This window comes from Eretmochelys imbricata, chromosome 1 (assembly GCF_965152235.1).
Source record: "Eretmochelys imbricata isolate rEreImb1 chromosome 1, rEreImb1.hap1, whole genome shotgun sequence".
NCBI classification, from domain to species: Eukaryota; Metazoa; Chordata; order Testudines; family Cheloniidae; genus Eretmochelys; species Eretmochelys imbricata.
Window position 1 is genome coordinate 55,343,997 of NC_135572.1, and position 21,165 is coordinate 55,365,161.

At 41.4% G+C, this 21,165-nt stretch overlaps 1 protein-coding gene across 1 annotated transcript in view; it reads left to right on the forward strand.

The window, feature by feature from the left end:
• The window catches only part of LOC144267895 (complement C4-like), a 92,353-nt gene that overhangs the window by 30,570 nt on the left and 40,618 nt on the right, over window positions 1–21,165 (forward strand). The window contains exons 17-23 of the mRNA XM_077822719.1: window positions 929–1,132; window positions 4,265–4,379; window positions 4,597–4,667; window positions 5,863–6,002; window positions 6,521–6,733; window positions 10,289–10,340; window positions 18,128–18,208. Of these exons, the coding sequence (XP_077678845.1) occupies window positions 929–1,132; window positions 4,265–4,379; window positions 4,597–4,667; window positions 5,863–6,002; window positions 6,521–6,733; window positions 10,289–10,340; window positions 18,128–18,208 (876 nt within the window). The remainder of the gene's footprint in view (window positions 1–928; window positions 1,133–4,264; window positions 4,380–4,596; window positions 4,668–5,862; window positions 6,003–6,520; window positions 6,734–10,288; window positions 10,341–18,127; window positions 18,209–21,165) is intronic.

The following is a 21,165-nucleotide window of genomic DNA, read 5'->3' on the forward strand; positions in this document are numbered from 1 at the left end:
CCTAATTACAAATGTATTACATTTCTTTTTTTTCCCCACTGCAAAATGTTATAGTCATGTTTCAGTTACATATTTGGTACAATTTTTCATGACATTGTTGACATCTTCTCCACAACCCGCTCTGGGACTGGATTCTACACTTTGGGAAACAGTACCTTATACCCTAAGAGAGTGTGGCTTCTCAGCTCTCCAAAAGGGATGGAGCATTCATTTCTAGCACTCCACTGTTATTAGAACTTACCATTGTCACTGAATCAGGACGGAAGATGATGAGTGTAGTTTTCACTCTTTACCTTTCTCTGAGCCTGGATGGGAGGGAAATGGGAAGAAATGTTTTTGTGGCAGGTTCTCTTTCTTTTTTTTAATGATGGTCATTGAAAAGCTATTCAAAGGCTAGGCGTGTTGGAACCATTCTCAGTGGAAATGGGCTAGTAGGCAGATTACAGGTGAGGATGTCGAAGTATATGTTTAGTTTATTAAATCATTCTGTTGTTTGTTCCAGCGAAAGCAGAAATAAAGGAACATAATCCATGCAGAGGAGAATAAACCTGATAACTGAAACTCACAATCTTAAATTTTTCTGTATAAGAAAACAAGCATTTGAAAAATGTGTCCTAAATAAGAGTCCAATTCTGCTCTCATTCACTTCAGTTCAAGTCAGCTGATCCTGCCCCCAGTGACTTCATGGCCTGAACTTGCAGGAAAGATAAGATTGTAAACCCTTCGGGGGAAAGGACCTTCTTCTCTTTCTGTTTTAGTACAATGTCTAGCCGGGTGGGGCCCTGGTTCATGATAAGGGCTCCTATGGCTACTGTGAAAATAGTGACAATTAATAATGACGACACAGGTGAAGTATATAAGTATGATTGAATATCTCAAAATTTATCAAAGCCTCTGCAACACTGACGTCACTGTAATTTTGTTACAGCTAGCAAATACCAAAATCCTACTCTACGAAAGTGCTGTCTTGATGGAATGAAATTAAATCCAATGAGGTTTTCTTGTGCCAAAAGGCAAACTAGAGTTACTGGCTCAACTAAATGCAAAGAAACTTTCAAATACTGTTGTGAGAGGGCTCAGAGCCTCAGGAAGCAGCTGGAACAGAAGAGACTAGCTTCTACACTGGCAAGAAGTAAGGAATTTTGCCTTTTAGTAACATACCATTTTTAAAAAGTAAATTGTATACAGTCATCTCTGAAAAAAACAGTTGTTTTAGGGCTGCAAGATCGAGAAGAATCACATAGGTAAGTATTATTCACAGGGACACATGTCCTTGCAATGCCTGTGGCTTTAGCCGGGCTAATCTCATAAAACCTGTAGCAGTTTGTGCAATTGATTCCCCAAGCACAGGGTTCCGAAATGACACCGAACTGCAAATGTAGTTCAGCTACGGCTCAGTCCTGCAAGATACTGAGCACTGACTTTAAAGATGCTGTCCTGCAATGTGCTGAGCACCTGATACTTCTGTTGACTCCCGTGCTCCAATACTGCAACATTCTGAGCACCTGCTGCCCTTGTGGTTTGTTACCAATGGTTTCTAGGCGGTACATCTGTGGTCACTTCAGATTGTGACAAGAACAGAGCTAGGTCTGTCAGAAAGTCGAGCTCAGGTTTTTGGGCCATAAGAGGTTGGGTTACATTTATCGAAGAGATAATGCACCGCATGAAGGGTGACGTTTGTCTGAGTGTGAACTAGGGCCAATGTATCTGATGTAATTCTCCATTATATGCACACACGCATACATATGTCATGGCTGAGTAAGGTGGGATTTTGGAAAGTGTGTATTATTGGTTTAACTGTGCTCCCCTTGAAATCAGTGGGGGTTTTCAGTGGGAACAGAGTTAGGCCAATGATGGGAGCTTTTGAAACCCCCACCTGAAATGTTTAACAACCATTGTTTTTTGGTGATTTGTGTGTAATTTACAAAGTTCCACACTCCTTTCCTCTCCTTCTCTCACAGACATCTCCATACCTTCCTGCATTCTCCCATTTACATTTTTAAGGTTCCTTCTCCCAACTTATTCACCATACCACAAATACTAGTTTCCATGCTTTCATGAAACATGCAAACAGTAAGAGCAAGGAAACATGCAAACAGTGAGAGCAATCCAGAAATTCTCTGTATGTTTTTGGCCCTCATTTGTTGTGTCACGTTGAGTTTAGTTAGCAGGTGCATCTGGGCAGGTATTGTGAGCCTGCGTCCCCCGCGCCCTGCACCTTTTACAGTCACTTATACCTGTGCAAAGGAAAGGTAAAATGCTCCCTGTCTCATCTGGTAACACTTTGCATGTATCCTCTCTACATGCGTGTCAATGACTACAGAGGGGTGCAAAGCAGTGGAGAATTAGGGCCTCTGAAGTCAAACTCTGCCTACCTTACTCTCACTGACTAGTACTGTATCGTAAATAGTTCCAGTGGTGTTAATCTGGCCCTGGTTTGGGGGGACACCTTTGGTAGCACATCTTTGCTCACTCAGAAGAGCAGCGGTATTAATAGTGAGGTTTACATTACTGCTTTCTCAGAAAGTAACAATTTGTAAACTAATGATAGTGACCGTTTTTTGTAAATATTTTCAGCAATGTAAGAAGACAGGAATCGCCAGGCTGGGTCAGACCCAGGGTCCATCTAGTCCAGTATTCTGTCTCTGACAGAGGCAGTGCCAAATGCTTCAGAGGAAAGTGTAAGAACCCTGCACGAGGTAGATGTGGGGTAATCTGCACCCCCATTAGGTCTCTTCCTGTTGTCTAATACACATTGGCCTAAGCCTTGGAGCATGAGGGTTAATATCCCTTCCACAACATTTTGGTTATCATGAATTATGACAAATCTGGATATTCTTGATATCCGTAGAAATGTCCAATTCCTTTCTGAGCTTTGTTCAGTTCTTGTTCTCACTAACTTCCTATGGCAGTGAATTCCCCAGTCTAATTACAGGTTGTGTGAAAAATTTCCTTTTTTCTGTTTTGAATTGCCCACTTTAAAATGTGACCTTGTTTATGTGTTATGAGACAGGGAGAACAGAAGCTCCTGATCCACCTTCTCCGCACCATTCACTTTTTAATATAATTTTTTCATGTCCCTTTTATTCATCTCTTTCCTAATCCCTGTCCCAATCTTGTCAGTCTTTCTCCATATGAATTTTCCCATTCCCCTAACCATTCACATTACCTTTCTCTGACCACCATCTAATTCTGCAATATCCTTTTTGAGATCTGGCGACCTCTACACAGTATTCCAGGTGGAGCTGTACCATGGATTTACACAAAGGGGTTGTAATAGTCTCCCCACTATTCATCATCCCATTCCTTAGGCAACCTAACATCTTGTTTGCTTGTTTGACTGCTGCTGTGTACTGAGCAGAGGTCTTCACTGAGCTGTCCAAAATTTCAATTGAAAAGTTAATTTCTTTACATGAGTTGTATACCATAAGCCTGATCCAAAGCCCACTGATGTCAGTGGATGGATTCCCACTGTGGTCTACTGGATATGGCCCTGATTTCTGTTCCCAGCTCAATCACTAAGCAGCTGTGTGACCTTAAGGATTTCACTTCACCTCTCTGGGCCTCTCTTGTCCATCCCACACAATGTTTTAACTATTTTGATTATTAGCTGCCTCTCACTGTGTATTTGTACAGTGCCCAGCACAATGGCGACTCAATCTTAGCTGGGGTCTCTAAGCACTCCTGCCATGCAAATAAATAATAACGATCATTATCATCATCATTTCTGAATGAATTTCAGTGCACTTTGGATCATACACTATGTACCCAAGCACTTTGAGAGTCTTGCTTCATGCTGACACTGTATGAAATTCAAGCAGAGAAGTTTTTTGCATTTGTCTCCATTCTGCCCCTTAGGCAGCCAATTTCATTGAACAATTCTGTGTGTCATGACTGATCCCATTCAAAGCATGATTTCTGTCACCGGTGTTCTCTCCTTCTCTCATGGCCCATCTATCACAGTGGTAATGAAGAAATAATTTCTCCACTTGTAACTAAAGGGGGAATTTTTTTGGTTGACAGCATATAATTCCCCAGTTTGCAAGGAAGAATTAACCTTTTGTTCAGTGTCAATCTTTAGTCATTGTCTGTTGTCTTTCTGCATTTTTTTTGCAGTTTACAAGATCAAAACCAGGCAGTCTTTTCATTCAGCTATTCAGCATATTAATCCTTTTTTCTTGTCTCTCTGACAACTGATTCTCCAAATCAGTGTACGGTTATTGGCCATAGGCTTCAGGGAAGACTCCCAATTTCTGTTTTCCAGTTGGTGACATTCCAGAAGAAGAAGTGTTTGATGAAACTTCAATCAGCTTGCGCAGTGTCTTTCCTGAGAGCTGGTGGTGGGAGACAGTAGAAATTAAGAACCCTGGACAGCATAGGTACTGTATTATTTGACCAGATGAATACACCTACATGTATATAAATATACCCATAATGTCAGTGTTCTGTAGAATCCATTACAGAGGGATTTGGACCTGTTTGCTGTGTCTCTCCTCCACAACTGATATTTTTTTCTTGTCAGTCTTCAAGACTGAAGGAATGAACTTGTTTTCATTTCATACATTCTTCTTAATATTTTATCTCTTGTCCCTTTAGGATAGCAAATGCTATTCCTGACTCTATAACTACGTGGGAAATTCAAGCAATAAGTATATCACCTCAAAAAGGTAAAAAAACCTTATCGGTAAACTATTGGTTCACTCTGTACTGATGCATGAATATTCACTCAACCTCTACACCTTCATAAAGGTGTGCACTAGCTCAACTAGAAGTTATGGGCTCAATACAGAAAGTACAGTGTGGAATTTTATGGCCTGTGTTGTGCAGGAGATCAGATTAAGCAATCATAATGGTTCCTTTTGGCTTTGAAAATCTAAGAACCTTTTAATTTTAGCTTCCAGTTAGACAGAGGGTTATGGCAAATGTGGTAAATAACAATGATAAATAAAATGCCTAGCACTTTGAACCTATGAATCTTTCACTGTATTTAGTGATGCCTGTGTTCATATTAAGTAAATCTGGGGAGCAGGTGCAGAAAGAAAATTCCAAAGTAATCTTATTCAGAAGATTTTAACTTAATATGTGGTACATTACCATTAATAGATTCATTGGTTTTGAATAATAATACCTAGCACTTTGCATCTGTAGATCTCGACATACTTCACAAAGAGGTCAGTGTCATTATACCCATTTTAAAGATGGGGAAACTGAGATACAGAAAGGTGACTTCCATAAGAAAGAAAGTGACTTCCATAAAATCATCAAGCAGGCCAGTGACAGATATGGGAATAGAATCCAGATTTTCTGCATCCCTGTGTTCCATCCACTAGGCAACATTGCCTCATACATGCAGAAGGGATCATTGGTTTGACCATCTAGTGTGCTCTTCTATATAACACATACTATAGAATTTCACTCCGTTAGAGTCATAGTCATAGAATTTAAGACCAGAAGGAGTCACCAGATCATCTAGTCTGATCTGCTGCATAGCACAGGCCACCAGCACCAGAGTGGGGAAGGGTCCATTTGGTGCATCCATGGCTGTGCAATTTCCATCTGATAGGTCATGTAGAGTAGGCATGCCTGAGGCTGCAGTCATGGTTGCAGAGATGATCTGCTGCTGCACTCCAGCCTTGGGGAAGGAATCTGTCTCCTAGACCTCCCCGGGACTTCCAGCACAATGCTGGGCTTGATGCAGGGTAGATTTGGACATATGTTTGTTTCTGAATGGCAAGAAAGGAGCACAGCTATTTGTTCTTTTTTAAATGTAACATCTTCATGAGTGCCTAAACTAACAGCACTCTGAAAAGCTAACATACCGTGAGTTTGCTGGGTCTGAACTCCAGTTTTCTCCTCCACCAGGATTCTGCGTAGCTGACCCCAAGACCTTTAAGGTTTTCAAAGATTTTTTTGTATCAGTAAGGTTACCATATTCAGTTAAACGGTACGAGCAACTAGAAGTAAAAGCAGTTGTCTACAACTACCTTTCTGAAGATCTCAAGGTAATGTTACTGTAGTACATTGCTGAACTGCTTGCTATATAAATCACCCAGCCACCAATCCTTACTTCCTTTGTCAAGTTTCAGCTACATTGTCTGAGTTGGCCATACTTGGCTGGGGTCCTTTGGGCTCTGCTTCAGGGACGAATGGAAAATAGCATTAATGTTTATATTGCATGTTTTCAAAGCAATAAACAAATATTCACTAATTTATCCTTACATCCCTCCTGTAGGCAGGTGAGTACAGTTAGCCCAATCTTTGAATAAGCAGCTCAGTCTAAGTGGTTTAGCTGGGAGGCAAGATGGTCTAATGGATTAGCAATCAGACTGGGAATGAATAGATTGCAGTTCTGTTCTTGGTTTTGATAATGATTCATTGTGTGGCCACAATAGGCACTTAGCTCCTCTGAACCTCTGATCCATTTGAGGTTTGCTTTTCATTACTTATATCTGTCAGGATATCTATTTCCTTGAGCAGTGGTGTAATAAATATTATTACAAGCATTTCCTTGTTTCAATAGGTTACAGTGAAGATGATCGCAGTGGAGGGGGTGTGCAGTGCAGGGACAGCGACAAAGGATGTCCAACAGAAACTAACTGTTAAGGGAAACTCAGCAGTGCCTGCCTATTTCTCAGTAGTTCCACTCATTGTAGGGGAAATTCCAATCACCATTACTGCTTTTGACCCAATTTCTGGGCACAGTGATAGTGTTATGAAGAACCTCAAAGTTGTGGTAAGTATAACAGCATTTGATCAGCTCAGCTGTGGTGCAGAAATTTAATAGCTCCCTTTCTGTCTGTCTCTGTTTCATTAAATATACACATAATTGTGTGTATGGAACCCTCAGGAAGGAAATAGCACTAGAAAGTAGTGACTAGAATGAATTTAGCACAAAGAAGAAACTTCATTCTGGGATTGACCTATGACTACAATTACCTATTATAAGGTGGGTGCACAACTGGTTGAAAAAGCATACTTAGAGTAGTTATCGATAGTTCACAATCAAGCTGGAAGGGCATATTGAGTGAGGTCCTGCAGGGATTTGTCCTTGGTCTGGTTCTATTCAATATCATAAGAACATAAGAACGGCCTACTGGGTCAGACCAAAGGCCCATCTAGCCCAGTATCCTGTCTTCCAACAGTAGCCAATGCCAGATGCCATAGAGGGAATGAACAGAACAGGTAATTATCAAGTGATCGATCCCCTGTCGTCCATTCCCAGCTTCTGGCAAACAGAGGCTAGGGACACCATGCTTGCCCATCCTGGCTAGTAGCCATTGATGGACCTATCTTCCATGAACGTATCTAGTTCTTTTTTGAACCCTGTTGTAGTCTTGGCTTTCACAACATCCTCTGGCAGGGAGTTCCACAGGTTGACTGTGCACTGTGTGAAAAAATATTTCCTTTTGTTTGTTTTAAACCTGCTGCCTATTAATTTCATTTGGTGGCCCCTAGTTCTTGTGTTATGAGAAGGAGTAAATAAAACTTCCTTATTTACTTTCTCCACACCAGTCATGATTCTATAGACCTCCATCATATCCCCCTGTAGACGTCTCTTTTCCAAGCTGAAAAGTCCCAGTCTTATTAATCTCTCCTCAGACGGCAGCTGTTCCATACCCCTAATAATCTTTGTTGCCCTTTTCTGAACCTTTTCCAAGTCCAATATATCTTTTTTGAGATGGGGCGATCACGCAGTATTCAAGATGTGGGCGTACCAGGGATTTATATAAGAGGCAATGTGATATTTTCTATCTTATTATCTATCCCTTTCCTAATGATTCCCAACATTCTGTTCGCTTTTTTGACTGCTGCTGCACATGGATGTTTTCAGAGAACTATCCACAATGATTCCAAGATCTCTTTCTTCAGTGGTAACAGCTAATTTAGACCCCATCATTTTTTCTGTATAGTTGGGATTATGTTTTCCAATGTGCATTACTTTGCATTTATCAACATTGAATTTCATCTGCCATTTTGTTGTCTAGTCACCCAGTTTTGAGAGAACCTTTTGTAGTCTGCCTGGGACTTAACTATCTTGAGTAGTTTTGTATCATTTGTAAATTTTGCCACCTCACTGTTTACCCACTGTTTTACAGATCATTTATGAATATGTTGAATAGGACTGAGCCCAGTACAGACCCCTGGGGCCACTATTTACCTCTCGCCATTCTGAAAACTATTTATTCCTACCCTTTGTTTCCTATTTTTTAACCAATTACCAATCCATGAGAGAACCTTCCCTCTTATCCCATGACTGCTTACTTTGCTTAAGAGCCTTTGGTGAGGGACCTTGTCAAAGGCTTTCTGAAAATCCAAATACACTATATCCACTGGATCCCCCTTATCCATATGCTAGTTGACCCCCTCAAAGAATTATAATAGATCGGTGAGGCATGATTTCCCTTTACAAAAACCATGTTGATTATCCCCTAACAAATTATGTTAATCTGTGTGTCTGACAATTTTGTTCTTTACTATAGTTTCAACCAGTTTGCGAGGTGCTGAAGTCAGGCTTACCAGCCTGTAATTGCCAGGGTCACCTCTGTAGCCTTTTTTAAAAATTGGCATCACAATAGCTACCCTCCAGTCATTTGGTATAGAAGCTGATTTAAATGATAGGTTACAGACTACAGTTAGTAGTCCTGCAATTTCCCATTTGAGTTCCTTCAGAACTCTTGGGTGAATACCATCTGGTCCTGGTGATTTATTACTGTTTAGTTTATCAATTTGTTCCAAAACCTCCTCTAATGACACCTCCATCTGGGACAGTTCCTCAGATTTGTCACCTCAAAAGAATGGCTCAGGTTTGGGAATCTCCCTCACATCCTCAACCATGAAGACCGATGCAAAGAATTCATTTAGTTTTTCTGCAATGGCCTTATTGTCTTTGAGTGCTCCTTTAGCATCTCGATTGTCCAGTGGCCCCACTGGTTATTTGGCAGGCTTCCTGCTTCTGATGTACTTAAAAAAATTTTTGCTATTAGCTTTTGAGTCTTTGGCTAGCTGTTATTCAAATTCTTTTTTGGCCTTCCTAATTATATATCTTCATAAATGATTAGGATAATGGCAGCAAGAGTACATTTATAAAGTCTGCAGATACCACCAAGCTGGGTGGGCTTGCAAGCACTTTGGAGGACAGGATTAGAATTCAAAATGATCTTGACAAACTGGAGAAATGGCCTGAAGTGAACAGGGTGCAAATCAATAAGAACAAATGCAAAGTACTACACTTAGGAAGGAATAGTCAATTGTACAAATACAAAATTGGAAATGACTGCCTAGGGAGGAGTACTGAAGAAAAGGACCTGAAGGTTATAGTGGATCACAAACTGAATATGAGTCAACAATTTAATACTGTTGCAAAAAAAAGCAGACATCATTCTGGGGTGTATTAGCTGGAGTGTTGTAAGCAAGACATGAGAAATAATTCTTTGGTTCTACTCAACAATGAGAAGGCCACACTGGAATATTGTGTCCAGTTCTGGGCACCGTGCTTCAGGAAGGATGTGGACAAATTGGAGAAAGTCCGGAGAAGAGCAGCAAAAGTGATTAAATGTCTAGAAAACACGACCTACAAGGAAAGATGGAAAAAACTGGGTTTGTTTAATCTGGAGAAGAGAAGACTGTGGTGGGACAGAACAGTCTTCAAGCATATAGAAGGTTGTTATAAAGAGAAGGGTGATAAATTGTTCTCCTTAAGACGTGACGACTAGCAAGAAGTTAGGACTAAGTATATCTAGACCATCCCTGACAGGTGTTTGTCTCATATCACTCTAATCAAGGCCATTAGTTGTTTCAGTTGTAACTTGTATGAGCTTTGCATGGTCAGTATCTTTTAACTATTTTTTAAAAATAATTGGTTAAAAGAAAAGTACCTTAATTCCAGATGTAGTTCCTTTATTGACACTTTGCCTAGCGTGTGTGTGTGTGTGTAAAACTGAGCCCTCCTATGGACTGTAGATGTAGGTTTCACTGGCTAAAACTAAATGTCAAAGCTTCACATTTCTTGTTTGTTTTTAGTAAAATGTTTCATCTGAAAAAAAATGCTTTTTCTAACAAAAAGGCTAGTAAAATCAGTAATCAGTTCAGCTGGTATATTTATGGACTTGAAATGCTGACTGTAAGTACTTTTTACTGTATTGGATCAGAAATCTCTATCCAAATGAAATTGTTGCTGCCATATACTGGTCCAATATTATGTTAGAGATGATATGTTTTTAGCAGTTAAGTCCTCAGGATGAAATAATTTGCAATGGGGTTGACCTATTTTTTTTTCTTTATTGTGCAGCCTGAAGGCATTTTACGTACCGAAGAAGAGACCATTTGCATTAATAATAATTGTAAGTTACAAGATGGGTTTTATATTTTAAGATTTCCACCATTTTTAGTCTAATAATCTGATTTCAAAATGCTTTACAACCATCTGGGCTAGTAGGATCATAGGAACTGCCTATGGGAACGCTAGGCCCGTCTACTTCTGGATTCAGAGTAACAGCCATGTTAGTCTGTATTCGCAAAAAGAAAAGGAGTACTTGTGGCACCTTAGAGACTAACCAATTTATTTGAGCATAAGCTTTCGTGAGCTACAGCTCACTTCATCGGATGCACACCGTGGAAAAGACAGAAGATGTTTTTATACACACAAATCATGAAAAAACGGGTGTTTATCACTACAAAAGTTTTTCTCTCTCCCCACCCCACTCTCCTGCTGCTAATAGCTTATGTAAAGTGATCACTCTCCTTACAATGTGTATGATAATCAAGGTGGGCCAATTCCAGCACAAATCCCAGGTTAAACAAGAACATCTGAGGAAGGGGGGGGCTAGGAAAATAAGGGGAAATAGGTTACCTTGCATAATGACTTAGCCACTCCCAGTCTCTGTTCAAGCCTAAGTTAATTGTATCCAATTTGCAAATGAATTCCAATTCAGCAGTCTCTCGCTGGAGTCTGGATTTGAAGTTTTTCTGTTGTAATATCGCAACTTTCATGTCTGTAATCGCGTGACCAGAGAAATTGAAGTGTTCTCCGACTGGTTTATGAATGTTATAATTCTTGACATCTGATTTGTGTCCATTTAATCTTTTACGTAGAGACTGTCCAGTTTGACCAATGTACATGGCAGAGGGGCATTGCTGGCACATGATGACATATATCACATTGGTAGATGTGCAGGTGAACAAGCCTCTGATAGTGTGGCTGATGTGATTAGGCCCTGTGATGGTGTCCCCTGAATAGATATGTGGGCACAGTTGGCAACGGGCTTTGTTGCAAGGATAGGTTCCTGGGTTAGTGGTTCTGTTGTGTGGTATGTGGCTGCTGGTGAGTATTTGCTTCAGGTTGGGGGGCTGTCTGTAGGCAAGGACTGGCCTGTCTCCCAAGATTTGTGAGAGCGTTGGGTCATCCGTCAGGATAGGTTGTAGATCCTTGATAATGCGTTGGAGGGGTTTTAGTTGGGGGCTGAAGGTGACGGCTAGTGGCGTTCTGTTATTTTCTTTGTTAGGCCTGTCCTGTAGTAGGTGACTTCTGGGAACTCTTCTGGCTCTATCAATCTGTTTCTTCACTTCCGCAGGTGGGTATTGTAGTTGTAAGAATGCTTGATAGAGATCTTGTAAGTGTTTGTCTCTGTCTGAGGGGTTGGAGCAAATGCGGTTGTATCGCAGAGCTTGGCTGTAGACAATGGATCGTGTGGTGTGGTTTGGGTGAAAGCTGGAGGTATGTAGGTAGGAATAGCGGTCAGTAGGTTTCTGTTATAGGGTGGTGTTTATGTGACCATCGTTTATTAGCACTGTAGTGTCCAGGAAGTGGATCTCTTGTATGAACTGGACCAGGCTGAGGTTGATGGTGGGACGGAAATTGTTGAAATCATGGTGGAATTCCTCAAGAGCTTCTTTTCCATGGGTCCAGATGATGAAGATGTCATCAATATAGCGCAAGTAGAGTAGGGGCGTTAGGGGACGAGAGCTGAGGAAGCGTTGTTCTAAGTCAGCCATAAAAATGTTGGCATACTGTGGGGCCATGCGGGTACTCATATCAGTGCCGCTGATGTGAAGGTATACATTGTCCCCAAATGTAAAATAGTTATGAGTAAGGACAAAGTCACAAAATTCAGCCACCAGGTTAGCCGTAACATTATCGGGGATAGTGTTCTTGACGGCTTGTAGTCCATCTTTGTGTGGAATGTTGGTGTAGAGGGCTTCTACATCCATAGTGGCCAGGATGGTGTTATCAGGAAGATCACCGATGGATTGTAGTTTCCTCAGGAAGTCAGTGGTGTCTCGAAGGTAGCTGGGAGTGCTGGTAGCGTAGGGCCTGAGGAGGGAGTCTACATAGCCAGACAATCCTGCTGTCAGGGTGCCAATGCCTGAGATGATGGGGCGCCCATGATTTCTAGGTTTATGGATCTTGGGTAGTAGATAGAATATCCCAGGTCGGGGTTCCAGGGGTGTGTCTGTGCAGATTTGATCTTGTGCTTTTTCAGGGAGTTTCTTGAGCAAATGCTGTAGTTTCTTTTGGTAACTCTCAGTGGGATCAGAGGGTAATGGCTTGTAGAAAGTGGTGTTGGAGAGCTGCCGAGCAGCCTTTTGTTCATATTCCGACCTATTCATGATGACAACAGCACCTCCTTTGTCAGCCTTTTTGATTATGATGTCAGAGTTGTTTCTGAGGCTGTGGATGGCATTGTGTTCTGCGTGGCTGAGGTTCTGGGGCAAGTGATGCTGCTTTTCCACAATTTCAGCCCGTGCACGTCGGCAGAAGCACTCTATGTAGAAGTCCAGTCTGCTGTCTTGACCTTCAGGAGGAGTCCACCTAGAATCCTTCTTTTTGTAGTGTTGGTAGGGAGGTCTCTGTGGATTAGTATGTTGTTCAGAGGTGTGTTGGAAATATTCCTTGAGTCGGAGACGTCGAAAATAGGATTCTAGGTCACCACAGAACTGTATCATGTTCGTGGGAGTGGAGGGGCAGAAGGAGAGGCCCTGAGCTAGGACAGCTGCTTCTGCTGGGCTAAGAGTATAGTTGGATAGGTTAACAATATTGCTTGGTGGGTTGAGGGAACCATTGCTGTGGCCCCTTGTGGAATGTAGTAGTTTAGTGTCCTTTTTCTTTTGTAGAGAAGCAAAGTGTGTGTTGTAAATGGCTTGTCTAGTTTTAGTAAAGTCCAGCCACAAGGAAGTTTGTGTGGAAGGTTGGTTTTTTATGAGAGTATCCAGTTTTGAGAGCTCATTCTTCATCTTTCCCTGTTTGCTGTAGAGGATGTTGATCAGGCGGTTCCGCAGTTTCTTTGAGAGCGTGTGGCACAAGCTGTCAGCATAGTCTGTGTGGTATGTAGATTGTAATGGATTTTTTACCTTCAGTCCTTTTGGTACGATGTCCATCTGTTTGCATTTCGAAAGGAAGATGATGTCTGTCTGTATCTGTACAAGTTTTTTCATGCAGTTAATAGATTTCCACTCCATACGGCTAAATGCAGTGCCTTGCATAATGACAGGTTTCAGAGGAACAGCCATGTTAGTCTGTATTCGCAAAAAGAAAAGGAGTACTTGTGACACCTTAGAGACTAACCAATTTATTTGAGTATAAGCCTTCGTGAGCTACAGCTCACTTCATCGGATGCATACTGTGGAAAAGACAGAAGATGTTTTTATACTCACAAATCATGAAAAAATGGGTGTTTATCACTACAAAAGGTTTTCTCTCCCCCCACCCCACTCTCCTGCTGTTAATAGCTTATGTAAAGTGATCACTCTCCTTACAATGTGTATGATAATCAAGGTGGGCCATTTCCAGCACAAATCCAGGTTTTCTCTCCCCCCAACACCCCACACACAAACCCACTCTCCTGTTGGTAATAGCTTATCTAAAGTGATCACTCCCCTTACAATGTGTATGATAATCAAGGTGGGCCATTTCCAGCACAAATCCAGGGTTTAACAAGAACGTCTGAGGGGGGGCGGGGGGGTTAGGAAAACACATAAACACCACCCTATACCGGAAACCTACTGATCGCTATTCCTACCTACATACCTCCAGCTTTCACCCTGACCGCACCACACGATCCATTGTCTACAGCCAAGCTCTGCGATACAACCGCATTTGCTCCAACCCCTCAGACAGAGACAAACACTTACAAGATCTCTATTAAGCATTCTTACAACTACAATACCCACCTGCGGAAGTGAAGAAACAGATTGATAGAGCCAGAAGAGTTCCCAGAAGTCACCTACTACAGGACAGGCCTAACAAAGAAAATAACAGAACGCCACTAGCCGTCACCTTCAGCCCCCAACTAAAACCCCTCCAACGCATTATCAAGGATCTACAACCTATCCTGAAGGATGACCCAACACTCTCACAAATCTTGGGAGACAGGCCAGTCCTTGCCTACAGACAGCCCCCCAACCTGAAGCAAATACTCACCAGCAACCACATACCACACAACAGAACCACTAACCCAGGAACCTATCCTTGCAACAAAGCCCGTTGCTAACTGTGCCCACATATCTATTCAGGGGACACCATCACAGGGCCTAACCACATCAGCCACACTATCAGAGGCTTGTTCACCTGCACATCTACCAATGTGATATATGCCATCATGTGCCAGCAATGCCCCTCTGCCATGTACATTGGTCAAACTGGACAGTCTCTACGTAAAAGAATAAATGGACACAAATCAGATGTCAAGAATTATAACATTCATAAACCAGTCGGAGAACACTTCAATTTCTCTGGTCACGCGATTACAGACATGAAAGTTGAGATATTACAACAGAAAAACTTCAAATCCAGACTCCAGCAAGAGACTGCTGAATTGGAATTCATTTGCAAATTGGATACAATTAACTTAGGCTTGAACAGAGACTGGGAGTGGCTAAGTCATTATGCAAGGTAACCTATTTCTCCTTGTTTTCCTAACCCCCTCCTTCCTCAGATGTTCTTGTTAAACCCTGGATTTGTGCTGGAAATGGCCCACCTTGATTATCATACACATTGTAAGGAGAGTGATCACTTTACATAAGCTATTACCAACAGGAGAGTGGGTTTTTTGGGGGGTGGTGTGGGGGGGGGAGGAGAAAACCTGGATTTGTGCTGGAAATGGCCCACCTTGATTATCATACACATTGTAAGGAGAGTGATCACTTTACATAAGCTATTAGCAGCAGGAGAGTGGGGTGGGGGGAGAGAAAACCTTTTGTAGTGATAAACACCCATTTTTTCATGATTTGTGTTTATAAAAACATCTTCTGTCTTTTCCACAGTATGCATCCGATGTAGTGAGCTGTAGCTCACGAAAGCTTATGCTCAAATAAATTGGTTAGTCTCTAAGGTGCCACAAGTACTCCTTTTCTTTTTACTTCTGGATTCCATCTCTGACAGTGGCAAGCACCAGATGCTTCAGAGGTAAGTGTAAGAACTTATCTAAAGTGACATTCCTGTCCCCATGCTCTGTTACATGGCATCGGGAAATAAGCTGAAATATTTGATTGAAATATTTATTGTATGTTTTAAGTAAATTTTTGTCCTGGAAAATCGATGTTTGTTGTCCCTTTTCTGTGGTTTCATGCTCAGAATAATTGTATTGCCAATCCTTGTTTACCAGAATGATAGTGACTAGCAAGACAGCTACAGTTACCGCCATAAAATATTTCCTTTTTCTCTTTTTCAGCAAACAAATAATTTGACATGTGAATGTGTCAAATTACTAAAAATTAATATTGATAAAATTTCACTCCAAATCAGCAGCCAAATCGTGTTCCCCTTGCTCAGTGAAGAGTCTCATTAACCTAAATGGGACCGACTGCTCACAGAGGAAAACATACACAAGTTGTCCTCTAGATAAACCATGATAATGTTCTGCTCTCAGTTCAATTGGTTGACACTAGAGCTGGGCAAAAAGTTTTAGGACAAATAGTTTCTTCACCAAAAAATGCAGTTTTGGCTCTGTTGAAACTATTTGAGAATTCAACAAAAATTTGCTGAATAGTTTCAGCCAAAAACAATTTTTGAGCTTGCATGTGGGAGACTCAAATTCAAATCCCTGTTCCAATGACAATGTATGTTGTACAAAGTGGAATGTTCAATAGGAGAGACTGAGAAAGACCCATCCCAGCGTACCCTGTTGCTCAGTGGTTAGGGCACACAACTGGGAGGTGCGAGACCCAAGTTCAAATCATTGCTCTGGATAAGGCAGAATGGGACTTGACCCTCAGTCTCACACATCTCAGTTGAGTGCACCACCTCCTCTTCTAGTTTTGTGACTGGTGTTTCCAAATTTCCTTGCTTTTAATTTAAAAAAGAAGTGGTTAAAAATGTTTAAAATCTAAATAATACATTTCATTTGACTTGAATCTATATATCTTTTGTTTTGGCAAGAAAATCAAAAAATTTCCATTTTGATCTGATATGAATTATTTTAGGGTTGGGGTTTTTTTTGGTTTGGCCAATGAACCAAAATATCGATTATACACACACACAGCTCCAGTTGTCAATAAAGTTGTTTCTTGTGAACAAAATGGAGATATAGTTAAAAAAAACAATCTAAGTTTCCAGTAAAATCCTGTCTGACAGCCATCGAGAGACATGGGGAGTGTTAGTAAGTTATAGATTGGGGTGGTCAAACGTACTGACCCTCTGAGCTGCATATGATAATCTTCAGAGGTTTGAGAGCCGGACGTGCCGGCCAGGGTTCCAGCCCTGAGCCCCCCACCTTCCCCCTGCAGGGCAGAAGCCCCAAGGCCCAGCAGGCACCTCCTACGGGGCCGAAGCCCCAAGGCCCACCACCCTGCTGCTGGGCAGAAGCCCCGAGTCTCTGCCCGCAGTCTAGTAGGCGGAGAATGGGGGAGTCGCTCCACGAGCCACACTTTAACTGTAAAAGCACCGCATATGACTTACAAGCCGCAGGTTTGTTCACCCCTGTCACAGATTATTGTAATAGGCTATAAATCCAGTGGTGCTATTCAGTCTATGAGTTTTAGTGTCTAGCAAAACTATGAATTTAAGCTCGCAGATTTGTCTTTTGAAGGTGTTGTGCAGATTTCTTTTGAGGATGAGAAGAGGTGTGATATAGAGTGATCGTTTTGTGAAAAGTGTTCACCCATGGGTGATATGGTGTTTTTGTCTTTTATAGTGTTCTGTCTGAGTTCATTCAAGAGCACAGTGATTGTATGGTTTCACCTACATGGCTGTTATTGGGGGTTGTTATTGGCATTTAGTGCACTGGATGAAGTACACCACATATCATGATAGGCATGTGTAGGACTCCTGCATCTTGAAAGGTGTATTGTGGGGGGTATTGATTATCGTAGCAGTGGAGATATGTCTATAGGTTTTGTGTCTGGTGCTGCTTTCAGTTGGTGTGTCCTGATCTGTGGGGAGCTTGCTTCTGATGATGAGCTTGGAGTGGTCGGGGGGTTGTTTGAAGGCCAGAATATGGGGTTCAGGAAATATTTCTTTTAGGATGTGGTCCCCATCAAGTATCGGTTGTAATTTTTTAATGAGACCCCCATATGGTTTCCGGTGTCAGGTGGTAGGTGACAACTAGGGGTGTGCAGTTGAAGGGGGTTTTATTTCCATACAGAAGCAGCTTTCTCTCAGGGCATTTGGGTGACCAGTTCCATGATGCAATCTACTCTGGTGGAGAGAGACTTTCATTGGAAGAGTTTCATAGCCAGAAAACTGTTAACCCTTTGCTGACACTGTACTGTCTATCAAGAATAATTCATTCACACATCTTTCTGCGTCCCTGATCCCTTTTTAAAATGCTGTTCAAAATCATTTCTTCATAACTTACACGTTTCTCATGCTAGCACTTACTGGCCCTGGTTCAGCAAGGTGCTTAAGCATGCATGTCACTTTAAGCACCTAAGTAGTGATACTGAAATTCCATTGCAATTACTCAGGTGCTTAAAGTTAAGCACATGCTTAAATACCTTGCTGAATCAGGGCCACTATTATCAGCTCTTCATGCTGCTTCTTGTCTGCCCTTGACCTGAACTCTCACAACTTCCTCATGTAACGTTTCTGTTGTAACTGCTATGCATTGTGAGATATTGGTATGAAGGATATGTTTTTAAATTAAATTGTACTGGATAACACTTACAGAGTTCTCATGCACATCTTCTTTTCTAGTTAGAAACCTTGTTCTTGATCTGAAGAAACCCTCTGATATGATACCAGAGTCTGACAGCCATGTCTTTATGAGCGTGAAAGGTAAAAATAGCCTCCAGAGATTAAAATGATGGCAAATGATATGTGAACTGGTGGATCAGGTTCATAAACTGATCTCTGTAAATCTGAGTCACAATTCTTTCCTGGGGTTCCCCTGTCATTCAGCAGGAAATATTCTACTGTTGGTTTGTCCCAAATCACTGAGAGAGGCAGAGCCAAATCTAAGCCGTGCCCCTCTCCATCTACTCTCTACATAGCAAATGTGTATATATAATCTAATATTGGTTGTGTCTGTGTAAAACACACAAAAAATTATGTTAAAAGAACATTAAGGTTGCAAAGTCAAGCATTCAGAAGTTAGGAAATGCCAGAATCATATGCATTATGAAAAGTCTTTAACTACATGATCAAATACTATTTTTTCCATGGGAGCCCTGCCTCATTCAGTGCATAGACTGTACAGTACTCAAGTAAGGAGCAGCAATTCAGAATTATTTTTATCTTCATTGGTCAGTCATAGAGTTTCCATTGCTGTTCAATCTGGGACGTCGGATAAGTTGGTTGTCCCTTAGCAGGTAGATTTCTCTGCCACAAAATACTGTGCACCTGTCTGGACACACATGTAGCCTTATTGATGGATGTGTGTATTGATCATTGATTAATCTCTTAGACAGCATTGGTTAAAGATTCAGTCTCCTGAGGGCCGGAGTATCAGGAATATTATCATTATTAGAAGACCCTAGGAGCACACAAGAAACAATTCCAGTTTATTACAAGTTCTTCTAGTAACAAATTCTCTAAACAGATAAACAATCCAACAAATACTAAAATACAATAGCGGATACAGAGAGAGTGCAAAATGTTTAGCCTATGACCAGTATCACTCACATCTCCTGCTGGGGGACCCTGGAGTGTCAGTCATTATTCTCCTCATCATTGTCATCATCACCACCCATGGTTGACATCTTGGCATCCCCTCGTACATTTATTCTCCCCTCCCACTACACAGACCTGACAATATCTTTTATCCCGAGTTACGCTTAGGCCTACTAAGGCTCATACATATGCATAAGGCTGTCAACCCCTTTTTCCTTATTTGCACTTCCACACCCCATAAACTTATGGGTGCTCCGCTTTTCATAGGTTATCCTGGTAGACCAGGTCTACATTACAAACTTACATCCTATAACTATGTCACTCAGGGGGGTTGAAAAATCCATACCCCTGAGCAACACAGTTATAGTGACCTAACTCCCGGCGTAGACAGTGCAATGTCGATGGAAAGGCTTCTCTTGTCAACATAGCTACCGCCTCTCACAGAGATGGAGTAACTGTGCTGATGGGAGAAGCTCTCCCGTCAGTGCATGTAGCATTTTCACAGATGTGTTTTAATGGAGTCCTGCCCTTAGTTCCTCTTATTCTCATTAACATCTGTGCAGACACATCTGGATGGTAACCTGCAGTTCCTGCAGAATTTCTCATGAGGTTACAATCAGGTGTCTTGCTGTCTAGACCCTGTGCCCTTTTAAGGAATTTGATTTGTTTTGTATACTCCAAGTTTCACCTCACTTAAAAACTGCTTGCTTACAAAATCAGACAAAAAATATAAAAGTGACACAGCCACACTATTCCTGAAAAATGGTTTACTTTCTCATTTTACCATATAATTATAAAATAAATCAATTGGAATATGAATATTGTACTTACATTTCAGTGTATAGTATATAGAGCAGTATAAACAAGTCATTGTCTGTATGAAATTTTCGTTTGTACTGACTTGGCTAGTGCTTTTTTATGTACCCTGTTTTAAAACTAGGCAAATGTCTATAAGAGTTGATGTACCCCTTAGAAGACCTCTGTGTACCCTGTGTACCCATACCTTTGGTTGAGAACCATTGGCCTAGACGAATACATTGTGGCATATTTTCTTAAACATTCTTTTACATTTATCTTGTAACTTTACTGGTACAGGGTTATTCCTGGGTTACCTACTTATGTCAACCTCCTGAGGACCAGTATTGCTTAGCTGAAATCATACAGGCCTCAGCCTGTAGACCTTGCGTTATAAATACATATTTATCTCTCATAAATACTTTTCAATCTTATACTCCTATGATCCTATCATGCTTAAACCTGTCCATTACACATTAATTAATTATACTTAACCACAACAATAAATCCTCTATTAAATGATTAATTAAACTAATTGGCTACACACAGCTCCCACACATCATTTGTGGATTCTCATTTGTGGATTCAGTTTAACACATTCACATGGATTATTACAGGCACAGTGAAATCAATGCTTCTTGTTGATCCTGGCTTCCTGAACTGGCACATATCCACTTACCTCAAATTTGTCATGAGAATTCTTTGGGAGTTCCATCGTATTCAAGGGAACAAGGATCTTCCAATACATGAAGGCCTAAATAATATATTAAGATTCTGTTTCAAATCCAGAAAACCTTTTTGGCTTGCAATACAAGGGTACATCTACACAGCGACAAAAGACCTGCAGCGCAGCTGCAGCTTGCTCAGATCTCAGGCTGTGTGGCTATAAAGTTTCAGTTTAGATGTTTGGGCTTAGGCTGGAGCCTGGGCTCAGGGACCCTCCCCACTCATGGGGTCTCAGATCCCAGACTTCAGCTCAAGCCCAAATGTCTACACTGCAATTTTATAGCTGTGCAGCCTCACTCAGCTGACCTGGGCCAGCTGTGGTTCTTTTATTGTAGTGTAGAGATACCCCAAGAGCTTGAAAACTTGGGGTGGAAGGTGGACGGATGCCAATGTCCCAAATACACACCAAATCGAGGATCATGTTGAAGAACCCAGTGGCTTTTCACTCCCATAGAAAATATGGTTCACTTTGAATTGCATGCACACATCAGATGTGCCTACTTTCTCCATAAATGGGGACTGAGAGATAGAGGCACAATCCTATTTGTGACTGTGGAAACAGATTTCAAACTATGGAACACCTCATCAATCAATGTGTCAAA